Genomic DNA, 17,018 nt, shown 5'->3' on the forward strand with positions numbered 1-17,018 from the left:
ATTATCTTTGCTTTGCGTGTAAATTAAACCCTTCGACTACCTTCATGAAAAAAATGACTTAGTTGTATCAATATAGTTGATATTTTAAGTTGGCTTTAGAAACTCTTTAAGGTGGCCAACTTTCATAATTAACACAGTTGATAAAGACAAATATCTGAAATGCCCCCACTATGCACTAACGCAGCAATCTCCTTCGTTCATGAAAAAGAGGCTAGTTTTAAAACTATCATGAAAGAGAGGCAGCTCCTACCCAGGTCTCACGTTAATGCCTCTGGCCTTATCCAATATGGCTTCCCTAAGCTGCCGCAACATCACCCGGTTATTTCATCGTATACGGCTTTACAGAAATTATACCACAAATATTTCAGTAAGTTTATATTTAAATTACCAATTATAGGTCATATTACCTATCTAAAGTTTATTTTTCATCTCCAAAGCGACAGTTCATTCAATACGGAATTCGGCACAGTTCAAGTAGCCTACAAAATGCAGGTCGGTGGTTTGTTACCTGAAATTGACTGCAATTTTTCGTGTTCCTTGTGCTTCCACTTGTCACTGAATGACTTTACTATCTCTTTAGCAACTAAGATTCAAACCACAGGAATATTGCGTGGAAATAGTCAGAGAATGTGAGTGTAGAATAATTCTACTAGTACCATGAACCTAAAGTTCAACTTATTTTGCGTGCATGCACCCTCTTTTAATAAGCTTAATCGATACGTAATAATCATCGTATAAGATTTAACTATGTTCTAACCTGGGTCCTACCTCGTGTTAAAAGACTGTCTCTTCAGATCGTAGTATTTGAACGCGTGAAATATTGCACAAGTGTCTTGTAGCAATACACAGTTGTACATAATCAAAGTCCACTCCTACTTCTGCTGAGAGGGACTGGGCTTTGGTACTCACAACTGAGAAAACTTTTGGTCTGTAAGAATTCCATCAGTATTGTGCTTGTAACATTCAAATTGAAAATTTGTTTTTCCTTTCCCTTTTGGAAAATATCATGCTTGTTATCCCCATTTCTGTACATATGGCTTTGTCTATTTGGAACAAGGTCATATGTCAGCTTATTGAAATGCCCCTGTATTAGCTGCTAAAAAATTATCAATATGGCCAATCTATTCCTTGACCATTAACTATCAAGAACTGATTATTAACTCTTCCCTCTAGCTGCTGCACACTTCCTTGTAAATAAATTGCAAGAATTTGGTTTTAGATCAAGACACAGCTTGTAACAACCTAATCAGATTTTTGAGTATTCTTATTACCTGTTTGCTGGATAATTTGTGGATGTTAGTAGGAAAAGTTACCTGGTAATCACATCTGGAATTTGAAGGGTTAGGATTTTTCTGTCTGTCTCTTATATTTCCACAGGCCTCTTAGTTGGAAGGAGAAGAAATACTTCCATTCATCCTCAACCTTTTGTAAGTGTTCTTAACAAACTGTTCTTACATACATGTGCACAGGAAGTTGTAAAAGTTTAAAATAATTTAAGAGTCCAGGCCTTCACAGAAGTTGTATCCCATTCATCAATAATTAATGTGGTAATCTAAGTAAGCACTATAGTTTTCTTTTAAAAGTTGTTGGTTCATGTCTAGAATGTGGTGTTACATTTACAGTTACTTTGGTACTCACCCAGGAAGTAGGAGTAATTCAGGGGCATTGTCAGGATTTTTCAAAGGGAGGGGGGTCACAGAGAGTGCTCACCAGATTGTCAAGTTGACTACCACTTCCTGTTTTACTTAATGTGACAAAACAAAAGGCTTACAAGGGGAGGGGGGGTCACACTGATTCAAACAGAGGGCACTCACCAGATTGTCATGTTGTCTTCCACTCCGTGTTTCATTTATGTGACAAAAGGAAATGGCTTTCAAATGGGGGGGGGTGGTCATGGGCACCCTAGGACCCTCTATCTACAACCTTGTAATTGAATCCACAGGATTATCAGGATATTACTTTATTTTTATTTATTTTGTTTGGTCAAATTCTAACAGACTCTGAGAACTACATAATAGTGAATACACCACCATTTGCAGAGTCAGTTACAGAGGGAGATGTCAGATGGGATAAAGGTATGCTGTGTAAAGTGTAGTGCACATTGTGAATTTAATTCACATTGCTGAGAGCCAATCAGGATCACTAGTAATTTCAAACCGCCTCCTGGTTAGCTCAATTGGTAGAGTGCCGGACTGTTGTGCTGGAAGTCGAGGGTTCAAGCCCTGGCTGGACCAACACTCAGAGTCTTAAAATAACTGAGGAGAATTTGCTACCTTTCTATAATATCAAGAAATGGATAGATATTCTAGTGTTCTCGGACAAGGACGAATAAACCATAGGCCCCATCTCCTGCAGGGTTAGGGGTAGGAGACATAAATTTCCCACGCACAAGATTACTGTGTGGTGGATGTCCTCTCCTGGGGTGGGATGGGTGGGTTTACTGGGCCCGCAGTAATTGGCGCAAGCTGTTGCGGTGTCCCTGCCTGTCGGCAAATCTAATGAATTAAAGCAAAATTAAATCAAACTGGATGTAATAAGGATATTTAGTATTTCATGTATCTTTTTTTCTTTTCACAGCTGTTGGAGATACTGTTGCTGAAGATGAAGTTGTTGGAGAAATAGAAACAGACAAGGTACAGTGCTACGTGAATGAGTATAATGTACCTTTAGCTGTAAGGTGTAACACATAAGTCAGCCAAACAAGCAAGCCAGTAATTAGCCAGCTCTGAATGTGCTTTGCTTCCTACTTAAATGATAATGGATGAGCAATCAAACAAATGTTACTTGTTTCACTGGCATATAATTTATATAAAGGGGAGAGGGTTTTTTGATGGAACACTTTACCAACCTTATTTGGTTGAAACCCAGCAACTCTGTAGACCAGACATCACAAGACTTCATGAGGTGAGTTTTCAATTTATTAAATAGTTTTGTTAAATTACATTTTCCCTCTGACTATAGACCAGTATACCAGTTAGTGCCCCTTCAGCTGGAACAATTGTAGAGTTCTTTGTCAATGATGGTGATAAAGTGGAGAAAGGTCAACAGCTGTTTAAACTTGCTCTTACAGGTATTAGTTTTATACTTAAAGTTTCCTTTACCTTACAATCCACTGGGTGTTAGCTCTTCTTAGTCATTTTCTGCAAGAACTCAAACATGTTGGCTAGCCCTTTTTTTTCAGAGGATACGTTGTTTTCCCAAGACTAAAAGTATTAGTCTTTTTTTTATGTACTTGAACTCTATTTCCAGGGGACACCCCTCCAAAGGAGACAACAGCAGAAAGTAAACCTGCAGCCGAGAGTCCAGCACCACCAACTGAGGAACCAGCTGCACCAGCTTTTAAGATCCCTACCTCTCCTCCCCCAGGTATAAACATTGTAAGCCTCCATTGCTTGAAGTGACTAACATTTAACTCCTCACGGTTTTAATCCTTTTATCTCTAAGAGTGACCAGCATCTAATTTCTCCTTACAATATCAACCCTGAATCACGCATTAAGGTGACAAGAATAAAGGAAATCATTTCATTTAAAGAAACTCTTGGTTGTAAAACAAATTCTCCTTGGCAGCACCTAAGGAAATGTATAGAGAACAATATGGGGAATATCCATACTGATATTGTGGGGTAAAAAGTTAATTAATACATAATCTGGCATGCCAGTAGGGGATGAGAACAGACAAAAGTTATTAGGTATTGGGTGAAGAATTGATATGACGGTTATTTGCAAGATATGTGTAGCAACTGCTGCAGGAGGGAAATTTCTGGGTAGATCTAGTGAGTTGAAAGTTAAAAATGATGGTTCATGTCAATGAATAGGGTTCCATCAGATAAGAGTTTTTAATTCCCAAAAGTCTGATGTGTTGAAGGGCTAAAAATTGAAATTGAAGGGCTAAGTGTGCAACCACACAAACTTAGCCCTTTAACTTGCAGAAGTGATAAACATGTAAGTTCTCCCTACAATGCCCATACAGTATTCAACAAACAGGTAATGAGAATACTTGAACTTATCAGCTACAGAAGTTCTCTTGATCTAGCATGAAATTCTTAGAACTTATTTACAAGGAAATGTGTAGTAGCTAGAGGGAAAATTAGTGATTAGATCTTGGGATTTGAAGGATTAAATTTTAAGCAGTGTGTTTGATTACCAAAGGTAAGCCTTTGACTACAATGATTGTTTGTTTTCTTCCAGACAAACCATACCCCTGAAAATGAATTGGTTTTGTTCATCTGAGCACTCAGTAACTGAAAGTTTCCAGAAAAGATTACGTTATAGTTATACTGCAAGATTTCTTTTCCTTTTGCCTTTTCAGCTCCTGAAGTACCAACTCAACCAATCACAGAAGTTAAACCAGGGCCCCCTACCCCTCCCCCACAGCTAACAGGTGCTCTGCCAGCAGACGGTCTACCCAGTGGAGCTCGCTCTGAACATAAGGTACAGTATTCAAGCTTTGATGAATTTTATCTCTTGCCTCCATATTAGCAAGTACCCTTTTACTGTTTGTTTTTCATTAGGTACCAAAAGGTTGGACTCATTAATAATGGGGAACCCAAACACTTCCCTTTTGGCACCCTGTAATTAGATTTAAAAGAGCTTTCTAGATTTGAAGCTTGAATCTTAAGCAAATGCAGAAGGAGAGGGAGTGGGGATCAGAGTGCTTAATTAGAGTATTGAAAATGAGTTTTTCATAAAAGGTGTTTGTATGTAGGCAAGGATGACAAGAATGCGTCAAAGGATTGCTCAAAGACTCAAGGATTCACAGAACACTTATGCAATGTTGACAACATTTAATGAAGTTGATATGAGGTTAGTGTTCATATTTTCAAGGGCTGCTTCAGTACCAAACTAGATGTCATCAATTGTTAACTGGTAGTTATGATTTGATTTCTATACTAAATTGTCACAAAACAGCAACGTAATATGCTATTCCCATCTTTGACTGGCTGTGACATCATTTAAAACTGTGTACTTTTCATGAGGCATAAAAACAATGCGTCAGATTTGGTAGCACTCTTTCTCTTGTTTGTTCTTGTTCTTTCCAGTCATGTCTCAGAGATGCGGAAAAAGCACAAAGATGCATTTGTTAAGAAGCATGGTGTCAAACTAGGCTTCATGTCTGCCTTTATAAAAGCTTCTGCCCATGCCCTGCAGAGTGAGCCAACAGTGAATGCTGGTCAGTTGGTTTTCTTATTCCATCTTCCTTCTTGTATCTGTAACCAATCATGTTTTCAAGGTTGTATAACATGGATGGCAATCGAAATAGGATTGTTTTTTTTTTGCAGTTCTTTTCTTGTTGGTTTAGACAGCTCTGTAAGCTGTATTTTCTGATATTTTTTCACTAAGAAATTATAACTTGAACAGTTTAACCCTCAACTCTAATGAGTGACAAAGAAAAAATTTCTCTTAACTAATTATCATTACAATATGAAGCAGACAACTGATTAGAATAAAGAAAAGTAACAGCTAGAGGATTATTCGCTGATCCAAAACCAAGTCCTCTGAACCAACATCATAAGAATTGTATGGCAGACAGTAAGGAGAATTGCTAATCTGATAACTGAAGAACTTCGCATGCTGGGTTGTCATGCTCTTCTTCCCATTTTTCTTGTAGTGATTGAAAACAGCGAGATTGTGTACAGAGATTACGTGGATATAAGCGTTGCGGTAGCCACGCCCAAGGTCTGTAAAAATTGTGGAAGAAGCATTTGATTTTATGTTGCGCTATAACAGCTTGTATGACTTTGTTAATTCATCAAATCTAATTCATTGAAATTCAAGGAAATTCACTGAAGGACAAGAAACTTTAGAACCTTGAAAGCAGCGACGCTTGCACTTTACTCTCTTACAGGGACTTGTTGTGCCAGTCATTAGAAACGTAGAAGAAATGAACTACGCCGACATCGAAAAAGCGATCAATGCGATGGGAGAGAAGGTATGTAAATGTGTTGTTCGTAGAAGCACGAACTTATCTCGTTCGTTCTTACTAGGACGTTAGGCTGCGTTCGGTACCAGTCACGGGGCCCTGTGCTGTGTTTCTGCAAGTACATCACCCATTCCTTCTATCCTTCCTTCTTTGCATGCTACAGTGAAACAGTCACCCGCAGACGAGGGGTACGGAAAAAAAGGATACACAACGCCACCTATAAGTACCATAATTGATCACTGAATAAATGTACAGAATCTCGCTCGAAAATACCACTTCCTTTGATTTTGGTAGAGAAACATGGATTCAAAATTACTTGAAAGATTACTCTTAGTTTTATTTAGGTGGTGCTGCCCTCAGTGACTATTCAAGACAGGTGGAGGACAATAATAAAAAAAAAAAAAACATCTGTTGAGACGCGTTTCATTCCTTCTCCGAAAATCAGAGGCTCTAACGTGCTGTTTTTCAATAGACTCGAGGTTCGACTCAAACGAACATAACTGTTTCCCTTTATTTTTCGTCTTCAGGCTCGAACAAACGAACTGGCCATCGAAGACATGGATGGAGGAACATTCACCATCTCCAATGGCGGAGTGTTTGGTTCCATGATGGGCACACCCATTATAAACCCGCCCCAGTCTGCCATCCTGGGCATGCACGCCATTGTTGACCGACCGGTGGCTGTAAATGGAAAGGTTAGAGACCTGGTGACCAATCTATAATGAAACCGATCAGAAGCGTCAGCTAACATCCTGTTCATCTGCATTGTAGGAGTCTTTTTTCGCCAACGAAAGTTCAGCGTTTCTCTAGAAATGTCCGGCCACCACATTGAATAGGGGCCTTCATCTTTCAAATAAACCCACGGGAAAAAGACAACTTAGACTGTATCCTTCTATTTATCGAACACCCTAGGTAGAGGGGAGGGGGACGGGAGAGGGTAACAGAAGAGAAGGACGGCGGAGGGGGACGGGAGAGGGTAACAGAAGAGAAGGACGGGGGGAGGGGGGCGGGAGAGGGTAACAGAAGAGAAGGACGGGGGAGGGGGACGGGAGAGGGTAACAGAAGAGAAGGACGGGGGGAGGGGGGCGGGAGAGGGTAACAGAAGAGAAGGACGGGGGAGGGGGACGGGAGAGGGTAACAGAAGAGAAGGACGGGGGAGGGGGACGGGAGAAGGTGGTTGGAGAGGTGGACGGGAGAGGGCGGTAGGAGAGGGGGACGGGAGAGGGCGGTAGGAGAGGGGGACGGGAGAGGGCGGTAGGAGAGGGGGACGGGAGAGGGCGGTAGGAGAGGGGGACGGGAGAGGGCGGTAGGAGAGGGGGACGGGAGAGGGCGGTAGGAGAGGGGGACGGGAGAGGGCGGTAGGAGAGGGGGACGGGAGAGGGCGGTAGGAGAGGGGGACGGGAGAGGGCGGTAGGAGAGGGGGACGGGAGAGGGCGGTAGGAGAGGGGGACGGGAGAGGGGGGCAGGAGAAGGGGACGGGAGAGGGCGACAGGAGAGGGGCACGAGGGACAGGCGTCACCTGAATACGAGAAAAAGATTTATAGAAAAAGATCATTCAAGTGTTAAGCAGCTGTCTCTCACGGGATGAAGACAAAGATATGGAGTAAAGTTGACTTAAAGATGTAATAGGTATGGCGACTGTCAGTCGTAGACTCCTATTTGGGTTAATCTGCCCAGAATGCTTCTAATCCTGTCACTACGACAAGTACCCAAAGGAGAAATTCTCTTTACGGTATCAATACATTTTCAAGCAGAATTGGCGGGGAGAAGAATGATTAATCTAAGGAAAGGGATATAGTTTGATTAAACAACAAATTCTCAGAGGGAAGGTTAGTAGAAACGCGTGGCAGACTGTGTGGAGAATTGACATTTGCGTTGTATTTCAGGTTGAGATCCGTCCCATGATGTACTTAGCCCTCACTTATGACCATCGTTTAATCGACGGTAGAGAAGCAGTAACATTCCTCAGGAAGATCAAAGCTTCAGTAGAGGATCCTCACACTTTACTCTTAGACTTGTGATCCCCTGGCTGATCATGCTGGGAAATTTATAGTGGACTGGACACTCACCAGTTTTAGTTAATGTCAAGTTTACGGTCAGCCTTGGTCAGAGGAATCTTTATGAACGTCAGTGTTGTCACCTGTACTCGATCGATGTGGAAGAAGAAAAATAGTGTTATTGATGGGTTTTTTAAATTGATGTTCATAATTTTGTGCGACTGTTCTATTCAATCAAACAGTTTTGAACGCAAAATACGACCCTGTTCTGACTAGTGTCCTTCGCAGCCGTTGTTTGGTCTCGTCACGAAACGCGCTCTCAGTTCCTCAGATAGGGAGAGAGTACGTGTAGTGACGAGACCAAACATCGTCTGCGAAGGAGACTATGTTCTTACCAAATGATGTAAAGTTTGCCATTTACCAGAGAGGAGTAACGTTTGCTGAATTGTCTCTTGAAATTGTTTATCTGTCATTTTTTAGTGATGTCAAATAAAAATCCACCTAAAACTTCTGGTTAAGTCCTTTTTAACTAAAATTCAGATATCAAAACAGGTCTGTGTAGTTTATCAGATTGCTTGATATTGGCCAATAATATCTCCAATATAAAGGAGATAATTTGTACACCAAAATTATGCAATAAAAAATATAGATCAGCGTGCCCGTTTAAGAGCTAAAGACCATACACCGAATGCAAATATAGCATCCAATTTGAGTTGCCATTGTTCTGGACTCACTAGCCTTTCACACATGAAATAATCATTTTGCATTTCCACGCGAAGACGAGGCTAATGAGTCCAGAACAATAGCAACTCAAATTGGATGCCATATTTGCATTCGGTGTATCGCACCTTTTTACCTGCTCCATTGATTAAAAAACAATACCGTGTGCTCGGAATGCGCGCTTATTCGCCTGATTACGAGGTTTTATGCGCAGTAGGGGATGCACAATGCAGTACTGAGGAATCACCTTAAAAGGCTTGTGAAGTTCAGTTCATCCATAAATCTCCTAAAAGGCAAAAGCGGAGGCGAAGATTGTAATATTCTGATCAGTGCATTCCGAAGCATTTGCATTTTCTTTCACTAATGCAAGGGCCGTACGTGTTTGTACTATAATTGAACACTTTTCTGTATGCACTCCTTGAAAATTGGACAAATCTTTCATCAATTTGTGCCAGCACTATATTGAAATACTTTTTTAACGCTCTGAAAATCATTTTTCCCGAAATCGTGGCAGTGGTGTAGTTCAGTGATTGCATAGTTTTACCGTGGGTTTAAGTCGATGAATGAATAGGTAAACGCGCACATCGCCGGATGCACATTGACGAATTCCACTTGAATAAATTTTTCGTTTCTTCAGTCTGTATGTCATGTTTTAAACAACTTAATGACCTCGACCGTTCGGTCGTTGCGGGATAATCTTCAACTTTGATCGGCCTGGCTGTATTGACCGAGCGATTTCCCAATATCCAGCCATCTTGACCGAACAAACTTGGTCAATAAAGGATTTATTCAACAGCAAGAAAAGTTTGTATATAACAAGAATCAAAAACGACTTGTTTATTTCGAGATCCGAAAAAGAAATCGAACAGTGTTTGAGGCGCGAAAAAACACATGAGATTCATTTAATTTTTTATTTTTCTCCGCTTTTTTGTGACTCCATCGCCATCATTGTCAAAAAATTACGACTTTCTAAAGACGTCTGCTCCACGCAATCTTTTTCTCGCGCGGGATCAAGGCAGGCGATTCCCGGTGGACAAGATGGTTCCATCTTGCCCGCTCGGGTAGCCAATCAGAACACATTGTTGCTCACGCGCGCTGCCGACAGTATAATGATAACTGATAAACCCTTGGAAGAAACAGAAAAGTTCTCGTAAACGGACAAATTATCATATAAGGTTCGCATGAAGCACTTGGGCATCATTAACTCGAAATCAAGCTAAGAACCTGAATTGCTGAGTTTTGACATATAACAGAACACTACTGTTTTACTCGGATCAAAGTGTTTCTCAGCGTAAATGATGTAAGTAAGTTTAAGTTCATGTTTCACCAAACGTGTCACCTGCTTTCAGTCAATGTCTAATGTTTTTCACTCCGTGGCGTCTCTTTCGTTTCTTACTCTTTAATTTGTCTTTCTTTACCGCCCGGTATTTTAAGAGGAAATGAGTGTCTCACATGCCTATGACATTCATTTAGTGTTTACAACATGTATTTGAATCATGAAAGTTCTCATAAACGGACAAATTGACATATAAGGTTCATCTGACCCATTTACCTGCTGTTAAATTAGAAATAAACTTAAGAACCACAATTTCTGAACTCGGCATGTGACAGGGAACAGAAACAAGTCATTACTTGATAAAACAAGCTGGCATTGCGGGTTGTCAGCCTAAACGGTCAGTGTAAGGAACTTTAATTTAAAGTCCCTATTCACCCTCAGAGGTTTAGATATATTTCTATTCTTTGCGTTATCAGGATTAATCTCCGAAAAATTTTTTTTCGATTGATTAAATATTTCCCGAGATATGCCGCCTCAAAGTTCGTCATTTGGCCGCGCCCTTTTGATTTGGCCGGGCTAAGTTAATACTAGTAACTAAAAGTCCCTCATGACGTCACAGCAAGAATGTCTTTCGATCGATGTGCCTACATTCACTTGAATATGCGTTTAGACGAAGCTGTTGTATTTGACCAACCAGCGACCACGCAACGAGTCGGCATTTTCACATCATTTTACAACAATAGACAAATTTTCTTGTATGAGAAGTTAACATTCGTTCTTGCTGTGACGTCACTCGGCCCAGTACTTCTCTCCCGGCCAAATCAAAAGGGCGTGGCCAAAAGAGTAACTTTGCGGCAGCATATCTCGGGAGATATTTAATCAATCGCAAAATTCTTTTTGGAGATTAATCCTGATAACGCAAAGAATCGAAATATATCTAAACCTCTGAGGGTGAATAGGGACTTTAAAGTTAGACCTAACATGTCACTTTCTCCAGATATCAAACTTTTGCAACGCCATGGCGTGGCTTTCTCTTATTCTCCAAGTCTTTTTCTGCCTTGCGGTTTAATGTAACACTTATAGAAAAAGTATCTAAGTCTTTGAACCATAATAGGCCAAGATTCTTCCATAAAACGCTCCCAGTATTTCACCTGCTCCGACTTGACACTTAACAATTAATAATTGCAAAATTATTGTCTAAAACATTTGACAATAAAAAACTGCGATAAAATATTATAAAGCATGACACGACGTTTCGACGTTTCCAGAACGTCATTATCAAGTAAACTAAAATAATAAAATCGAGCATATATATAATGAAGCGGTGAATAAATTACAAAACGTTAAAAGTTAAACAAAGAGTTTAGCCCTAATGGAATCGCTCTGGGTGTTTAAATTGGGCCTTATTGTTCTTATGTACAACATTTCATAAACAAGACAATCCCATTTCGTGCCGCATTTTTTAAGCATTCTAAACTGGCTCTCATTGAGTAAGTCAATGTTCCCATGGGCATCTCTCAGGTGGCGACCAATGGCAGAGTATCGATGATCAGCAATGCGTTGAAACAGATGGCGCGTCGTATATCCGACGTAATTTGAATCACACAAATCACATTTAAAACAGTAAACAACACTATGCTGATTTAAGATGCGTGGCTTGATTTCTTTAAGCTTTAGGTCCTGCTCAAGTTTCTTACTGGTATAGACTGGTTGTACATCAATGCCAATTTTTGAACTGAGATCGCGCATTTGTCTTTTGGCAATGTTCACTGAGATTTGATCTTTGAAAGGAATACTGACTCTTAAAGTTTCAACAGATTTTGTCTTAGTATCTTGTGTAGAGGAATAATCACATTTGTCGATAATAAAGTTCACCAAAGAACTAGGGTAACCAAGGCGATGAAACATAGATTTTAGATGCCTACACTCATCGACGAATGCTTGATGCGTAGAGGACAATTCCTTTGCACGATGAACCATTGTTTTGATAAGACACTTCTTGTAGCACAAATCGGTGTGACTTTGAAAGTGAAGTAAAAGGCCCGTGTTCGTAGGTTTACGATAGACCTGAGTCTCCAGCTTGTTGCCGTTCTTTGTTATCAACGTTCCAATAAAAGGAATTGAATCGTTGTTGGAAAGTTCCATAGTGAAATGAATACTAGGGTGGAGTCCATTGAGTACATTGAGGAAACTTACAGCTACATCGAGTCCAGGCATTATTGCAAGCGTATCGTCGACATAACGCTTGTAATAAGAAGGAATTAAATCATCGTTAGATAGTCTTTCTTCCAGATGGCACATAAAAACGTTCGCCAACAAAGGACCAAGGGGGGACCCCATAGCAACTCCTTCACACTGTTCGTAAAGTTGACCATCAAATTGGAAAAGTTGGTCAGTGGAAGCCATTCTGAGAAGTTGAGTGAGCTGATCCTTCTGTAAGTTGAGATCGTACGTTGAATTGAACCAATTATCGGTGAAGGCTTTCTCGACAAGGATGTTGATGGTTTCCTGAACTGGGACATTTGTGAACAATGACGTTACATCGTATGAAACCAGTATATCACTTTCAAGGACAGGATGTTCGCGAATTTCTTTAGTGAAAACAAGAGCGTCGTCAATGGTGTATTCATTCATCGAGAGAGGCTTGAGCTTTTCCTCCAACCATTTAGCTAACTTATAGTTGTATGTCCCTGAAGCTGACAGAATTGGACGCATACTCAGGGTAGGCTTGTGAGTTTTTGGTAATCCATACAAGTGCGCTAGTCGGGAACCCTTGGGAGACAACGATTCAGCCAGTTTTTCGGGAAGAACTTGATGTAAAACTGCTTTCAACTCTTTTTCTTTCTGCAGAAGAGGGTGAAAGTGCTTAGGTGGACGGCCTCGAGTTTTCGGGCGGTTTGGATCAATCGATGTAAATTTTGATGTATCAGCTATAGATGCTTGACGTAAAAGGCGCAGATATTCCTCTTTATCCATTACTACGGTACCAGAACCCTTGTCAGGCCTTGTGATAACAATGTCATCTCGTTCTTTTAGAAGATTGAGCGCTTTAACTAGAGTTTTAGGTGGATTGGGGCTCTTTCTTTGGATGTAATTCAAAGCAATGGATCGTAGTGTGGACGCAGCTAGTTCTTTAAGATTAGGATCTGATAATTTATCATCAATTTTCCAATACAATTTCTCGAAGCTGGCTTGAACGTCAATTGGTGAGACCTTATGTGGCAAGGAAAATTTCAAACCTCTGCATATGACAAGCTTCTCGAAGAATGATAAACGATATGAAGAGATATTCTTAATATGTTCATCAACATCAAACTTCTTTGAGATAAGACGGCCGATCTTATCACGGTGGGTACGCATCAAGTCTTTGTATAAAGCATTACGTGAAGCTGATAGAACGTGCGTGGCGGCCACGTAGCGTAACGTCGAGCACTCCTCCCTCAAAGCTTCGTGTTCCTTGTGCACAAGTCCCTTTAAATGAAGCAAATGGGATTGCTTGGAGCGTAGTTCTTCGACCAAGACCTCTCGCTGGTAGTTGTCGGCGGACTTTCTCCATTTTCGAGCTTTTCTTCGTTCGACTTGAGCAAAAGTAGGCACAACATCGAAGTTAATACATAGTCGTAGGAATTCTATAGATCCTTCACATTTAACTAAGCGTTTAGTACACTTTTCAAGTCTCCTGAATAAGTGTACTTGGGTATCGCGTTTAAGAATTCGAATAAGTAAAGATTTGGTAAAACATTTGACAATAAAAAACTGCGATAAAATATTATAAAGCATGACACGACGTTTCGACGTTTCCAGAACGTCATTATCAAGTAAACTAAAATAATAAAATCGAGCATATATATAATGAAGCGGTGAATAAATTACAAAACGTTAAAAGTTAAACAAAGAGTTTAGCCCTAATGGAATCGCTCTGGGTGTTAATGCGGTTATTGTCCAAGACAATTACCGCATTAAACAGCGACCATTCTAAACAATTACAATTACTTTTTCGCTTCAAGTTAAGCTCTTCTGTATCCTGAACCAACTCATTCAGGTGTTGAAAGTTCACCAGCCGTTGTCATGCTGCTCTTGCCACTCTTGGTATTTTTCCCTTCTTTGCTGAACTTGATGTTTGCCATGGATAACAGCGCTCTCTATCGAAATCCAAAAGGCGATCTCTCTTTTGGTAAATTTAAGCGCGATCCCTTCCATTACTTGTGGGTACAAAAACTTTCATCGTCCATGGTAGAAGATCAGCTGGACTGCGCCTTCCTTTGTGTTGGTGACCCAAAGTGCTACTCGTTCAACTTAGCTGCGTTTCCTAACTCCAATGGCCTTTATCAGTGTGATCTGTTGGGTACTGACAAGTACCGAGAAACTAAAACGTTCCAAGCAAACGCAACATTTCATCATTACAGTCCACCGGTAAGAGGTCTATCTTAAGATTTTTTGTTATTATTATTTTTTTATTTTTTATGAAAGCAGTCAATGCAATACACTACTGTTACGAGATATTTTCTTTAACTTTTAGTCTCCATGTGAAAGCACCCCTTGCAAGAACGATGCTGTCTGTTTTCCTGAATATAAATGGAATTCCTATCGCTGTGTCGACTGTAAACCTGGATTTTTTGGAATTCACTACGAACGAGGAGGTATGAAACTCACTATGTCATTTTCCATATTGAAAATATTGAAAATATTGAAAATAAATTTGTAGCAAAAATATTTGAAGCGCCGTCAAGAAGTAAAATAGTTCCCTTTGCTGCGCTACATCATGTGCATTAGGTTATCGGCTTGTTCAATGGGAATATGAAGCAAGTTGATGCTATTGACTTTGATTGCACACGGATCCGCCGGCTTTGTTCTTACTTTTTAAAAATGTAATCTACCCCAATGCTTTACTTTACTCCATGAAAGTGTCTTTGATCAAATTATCCGATGCTAAGAACAAATCGAATAAGAGATACTTACAGTTTTTTGTCATATTCTTCGCTTCTAAGGAAATAAAACCTGCAGTCAGATCAAACTACTTAATCTCACCAGTGGTTATTACGTCATCGACCCTGACGGAGAGGGCGGAGTGAAACCTTTCAAAGTCTACTGTAATATGACTGACAAGGACGGTGTTGGAGTGACAGTTGTCAGTCATGACAGTGAAAGCAAAACACTGGTGGATGGATTTCCAGGCCATGGCAGTTATTCGCGCAATGTCACTTACAATGAAACCAGTCTCCTTCAGCTAGCAAGTCTAACAGCTTCATCCACTCACTGTGAGCAGTTTATAAAGTACGATTGCTATTACTCAAGACTCCTAAGAAAGGGTGATATGTATGGCTGGTGGGTATCCCGCGATGGAGAGAAGATGAAGTACTGGGGAGGAGTGGATTCTGCCATGGACAACAAATGCGCATGCGACTTGAACAAAACATGTGCAGACCCTAAGTACGGATGCAACTGCGACAAACTGGATAGGACTTGGCGAGAAGACAGCGGTCTACTCACAAACAAGTACAAGCTTCCCGTGAAGCAGCTGCGGTTTGGAGATACCGGCAATACAAATGATGATATGGGATACCACACACTTGGAAAGCTGAAGTGTTTTGGACTCATTTAGAATAAATTTCATAAAAGTAAATTATAAATGTATACCCTGTATTTATAAATTAAAAGGCTGTCCGCTGCTTTTTGCTGAGGAAATCGATAAATTTATATTATATGAAAACCACCATAACTTTGACAAATGTCGCACGCGTAATAGGATGTTATACATTACAATAGGTACTGAAGGCGCGTTTTTAGAGGTAAGAATAAAGGTAGATGAAAAAGGAAACCGAGAAGAAGAGGGAACGCGAAATGCCCAGCTCATGACTTCAACTTAGGAGTTTTTTACGTTTTCCATCATAAGCTCGCAATTTGCCCGTCGAGCAAATTGATTGTAATTGAGATCTGTTTTGTCTTCTTCCCCTTATGATTAAACTGATGCAAATAAAAGAAAAAAGGACAAGAGGTACGTACACAATCTGGCTTAGTTTACCCGTGGTTAATTTATATAAAGTTCTAAAACGAAAGTTTTTAATACTGTTAAAAGCGTGCGTAATGCATTCAATCATTAATGAGGGTGTCGCTTTTGTGTTGTTGCTTTTTCTCGTCGTCTATTAGTGTTTTTTCACCGATTAGTTTGCCTCTGTTGTTTTTCCTATCACATACTTTCGTTCACTATTGTTTCTTTCGTAATTATTGGCGTGAATTGCACTTTCAGTTAGTCGTTTTCGCAAGCATTAATTTTAGTTTTTCGTGCATATATAAGCTTAGTTTTCTCTGTTTAGGGCCCTTCTTTTTTCGGTCGTCGCGCTAGTCGCAATTCGCTTTCAAGCGGTTCCTTTGTTCTTCATTTCGTCTTCGGAAAGTGTTATTTCGTCGAGCGCAGTTTTGCAGTAATCGTAACAATGTAATTACTGTCGTTTCAAGGTGGCTCAGTGTATTTCTTTCCTATCACCTTTACTTAATCAATTGTTGTATTTTTGTATTTATTTATTACTTTTAAGTTTCAACCCACATCGTTCACCGTCAATAAATCGCCCTTTTTATCAATAATTGTGGTGTTGAGAAGTTACGATTGCCACAGTCATAAACTGTGAAAATTAAAGAGATAAATGATAAGTAATAATTAAAGGAAAAGGCCTCACCTTCACCTATCAATCGGGCAACAGGCTCCTAATTAAGTTTAGCAATAGACCACGATTATGCAAAAATCTCCGTTTCCTATGAGAGTCTCCTAACCGATGCTCTGTGGTGGGCAAGGCCCATTACGAAGTTCGTATTAGGATCGGAAATGTCGATAGCGTCATATTTTGTTGAGTCTCAGCGGTTCAGTGGTGGAGCATCGGGGCTAGGGTCTGCGGTTCGATTCCTCGTGGGGAGTCACGCTCGTGACAAGACGAAAATATCTTCCTCTATTTCTTTACCAAGTTCAAAACTTACTGGCCGTCTTTCTTGTTCTACGTGCAAACATGTTTACGTTACGTAGTGGGCTATATATAAGGTTAGTATAGGGATAAACAGTCGCGCTCTCACCCTAAAAATCTGAACGAGTTTGAAATAAAAAAATTTAACTCAT

General features: G+C 40.2%; 3 protein-coding genes across 6 annotated transcripts; 2 read left to right on the forward strand and 1 right to left on the reverse strand.

Annotated features, from left to right (window-relative positions):
* Positions 1 to 249: 249 nt before the first annotated feature.
* LOC111333083 (dihydrolipoyllysine-residue succinyltransferase component of 2-oxoglutarate dehydrogenase complex, mitochondrial) lies at positions 250 to 8,424 on the forward strand. Its single transcript, XM_022938601.2, has 15 exons — positions 250 to 367; positions 438 to 492; positions 581 to 629; positions 1,378 to 1,427; positions 1,998 to 2,075; positions 2,578 to 2,633; positions 2,962 to 3,070; positions 3,250 to 3,366; positions 4,310 to 4,431; positions 4,706 to 4,803; positions 5,040 to 5,170; positions 5,609 to 5,676; positions 5,846 to 5,929; positions 6,448 to 6,615; positions 7,807 to 8,424. The coding sequence occupies exons 1-15, from the start codon at positions 266 to 268 to the stop codon at positions 7,939 to 7,941; spliced, it is 1,422 nt and encodes a 473-aa protein (XP_022794336.2). The 5' UTR covers positions 250 to 265; the 3' UTR covers positions 7,942 to 8,424.
* Positions 8,425 to 9,741: 1,317 nt separating this feature from the next.
* LOC111333089 (contactin-associated protein-like 2) lies at positions 9,742 to 17,018 on the forward strand. Of its 4 annotated transcripts, none has more exons than XM_088724409.1 (4): positions 9,742 to 9,941; positions 13,926 to 14,326; positions 14,433 to 14,553; positions 14,902 to 17,018. In XM_088724409.1, the coding sequence occupies exons 2-4, from the start codon at positions 13,982 to 13,984 to the stop codon at positions 15,513 to 15,515; spliced, it is 1,080 nt and encodes a 359-aa protein (XP_088580535.1). In that variant the 5' UTR covers positions 9,742 to 9,941; positions 13,926 to 13,981; the 3' UTR covers positions 15,516 to 17,018. The 4 variants fall into 4 exon arrangements, with proteins under 4 accessions (XP_088580535.1, XP_088580531.1, XP_088580533.1 ...); XM_088724405.1 differs by having other exon boundaries at positions 9,742 to 9,937; positions 13,921 to 14,326; XM_088724407.1 differs by having other exon boundaries at positions 9,742 to 9,937.
* LOC148729224 (uncharacterized) lies at positions 11,051 to 13,640 on the reverse strand. Its single transcript, XM_088724404.1, has one exon. The coding sequence runs from the start codon at positions 13,271 to 13,273 to the stop codon at positions 11,264 to 11,266; it is 2,010 nt and encodes a 669-aa protein (XP_088580530.1). The 5' UTR covers positions 13,274 to 13,640; the 3' UTR covers positions 11,051 to 11,263.

The sequence above is a fragment of the Stylophora pistillata genome, chromosome 6 (assembly GCF_964205215.1).
Source record: "Stylophora pistillata chromosome 6, jaStyPist1.2, whole genome shotgun sequence".
Classification (NCBI taxonomy): domain Eukaryota; kingdom Metazoa; phylum Cnidaria; class Anthozoa; order Scleractinia; family Pocilloporidae; genus Stylophora; species Stylophora pistillata.

What these genes read in the sequence shown, in the direction of transcription:
- LOC148729224 (XM_088724404.1), bottom strand. Translation starts at nt 13,273, where the DNA reads ATGCGTACCCACCGTGATAAGATCGGCCGTCTTATCTCAAAGAAGTTT.
- LOC111333089 (XM_088724409.1), top strand. Translation starts at nt 13,982, where the DNA reads ATGCTGCTCTTGCCACTCTTGGTATTTTTCCCTTCTTTGCTGAACTTG. An exon ending in TTCATCATTACAGTCCACCG is followed by an intron (nt 14,327 to 14,432) that starts GTAAGAGGTCTA and finishes TTTAACTTTTAG; the next exon opens with TCTCCATGTGAAAGCACCCC. An exon ending in AATTCACTACGAACGAGGAG is followed by an intron (nt 14,554 to 14,901) that starts GTATGAAACTCA and finishes TTCGCTTCTAAG; the next exon opens with GAAATAAAACCTGCAGTCAG.
- LOC111333083 (XM_022938601.2), top strand. Translation starts at nt 266, where the DNA reads ATGCCTCTGGCCTTATCCAATATGGCTTCCCTAAGCTGCCGCAACATC. An exon ending in TGAGCCAACAGTGAATGCTG is followed by an intron (nt 5,171 to 5,608) that starts GTCAGTTGGTTT and finishes TTTTTCTTGTAG; the next exon opens with TGATTGAAAACAGCGAGATT. An exon ending in CGGTGGCTGTAAATGGAAAG is followed by an intron (nt 6,616 to 7,806) that starts GTTAGAGACCTG and finishes GTTGTATTTCAG; the next exon opens with GTTGAGATCCGTCCCATGAT.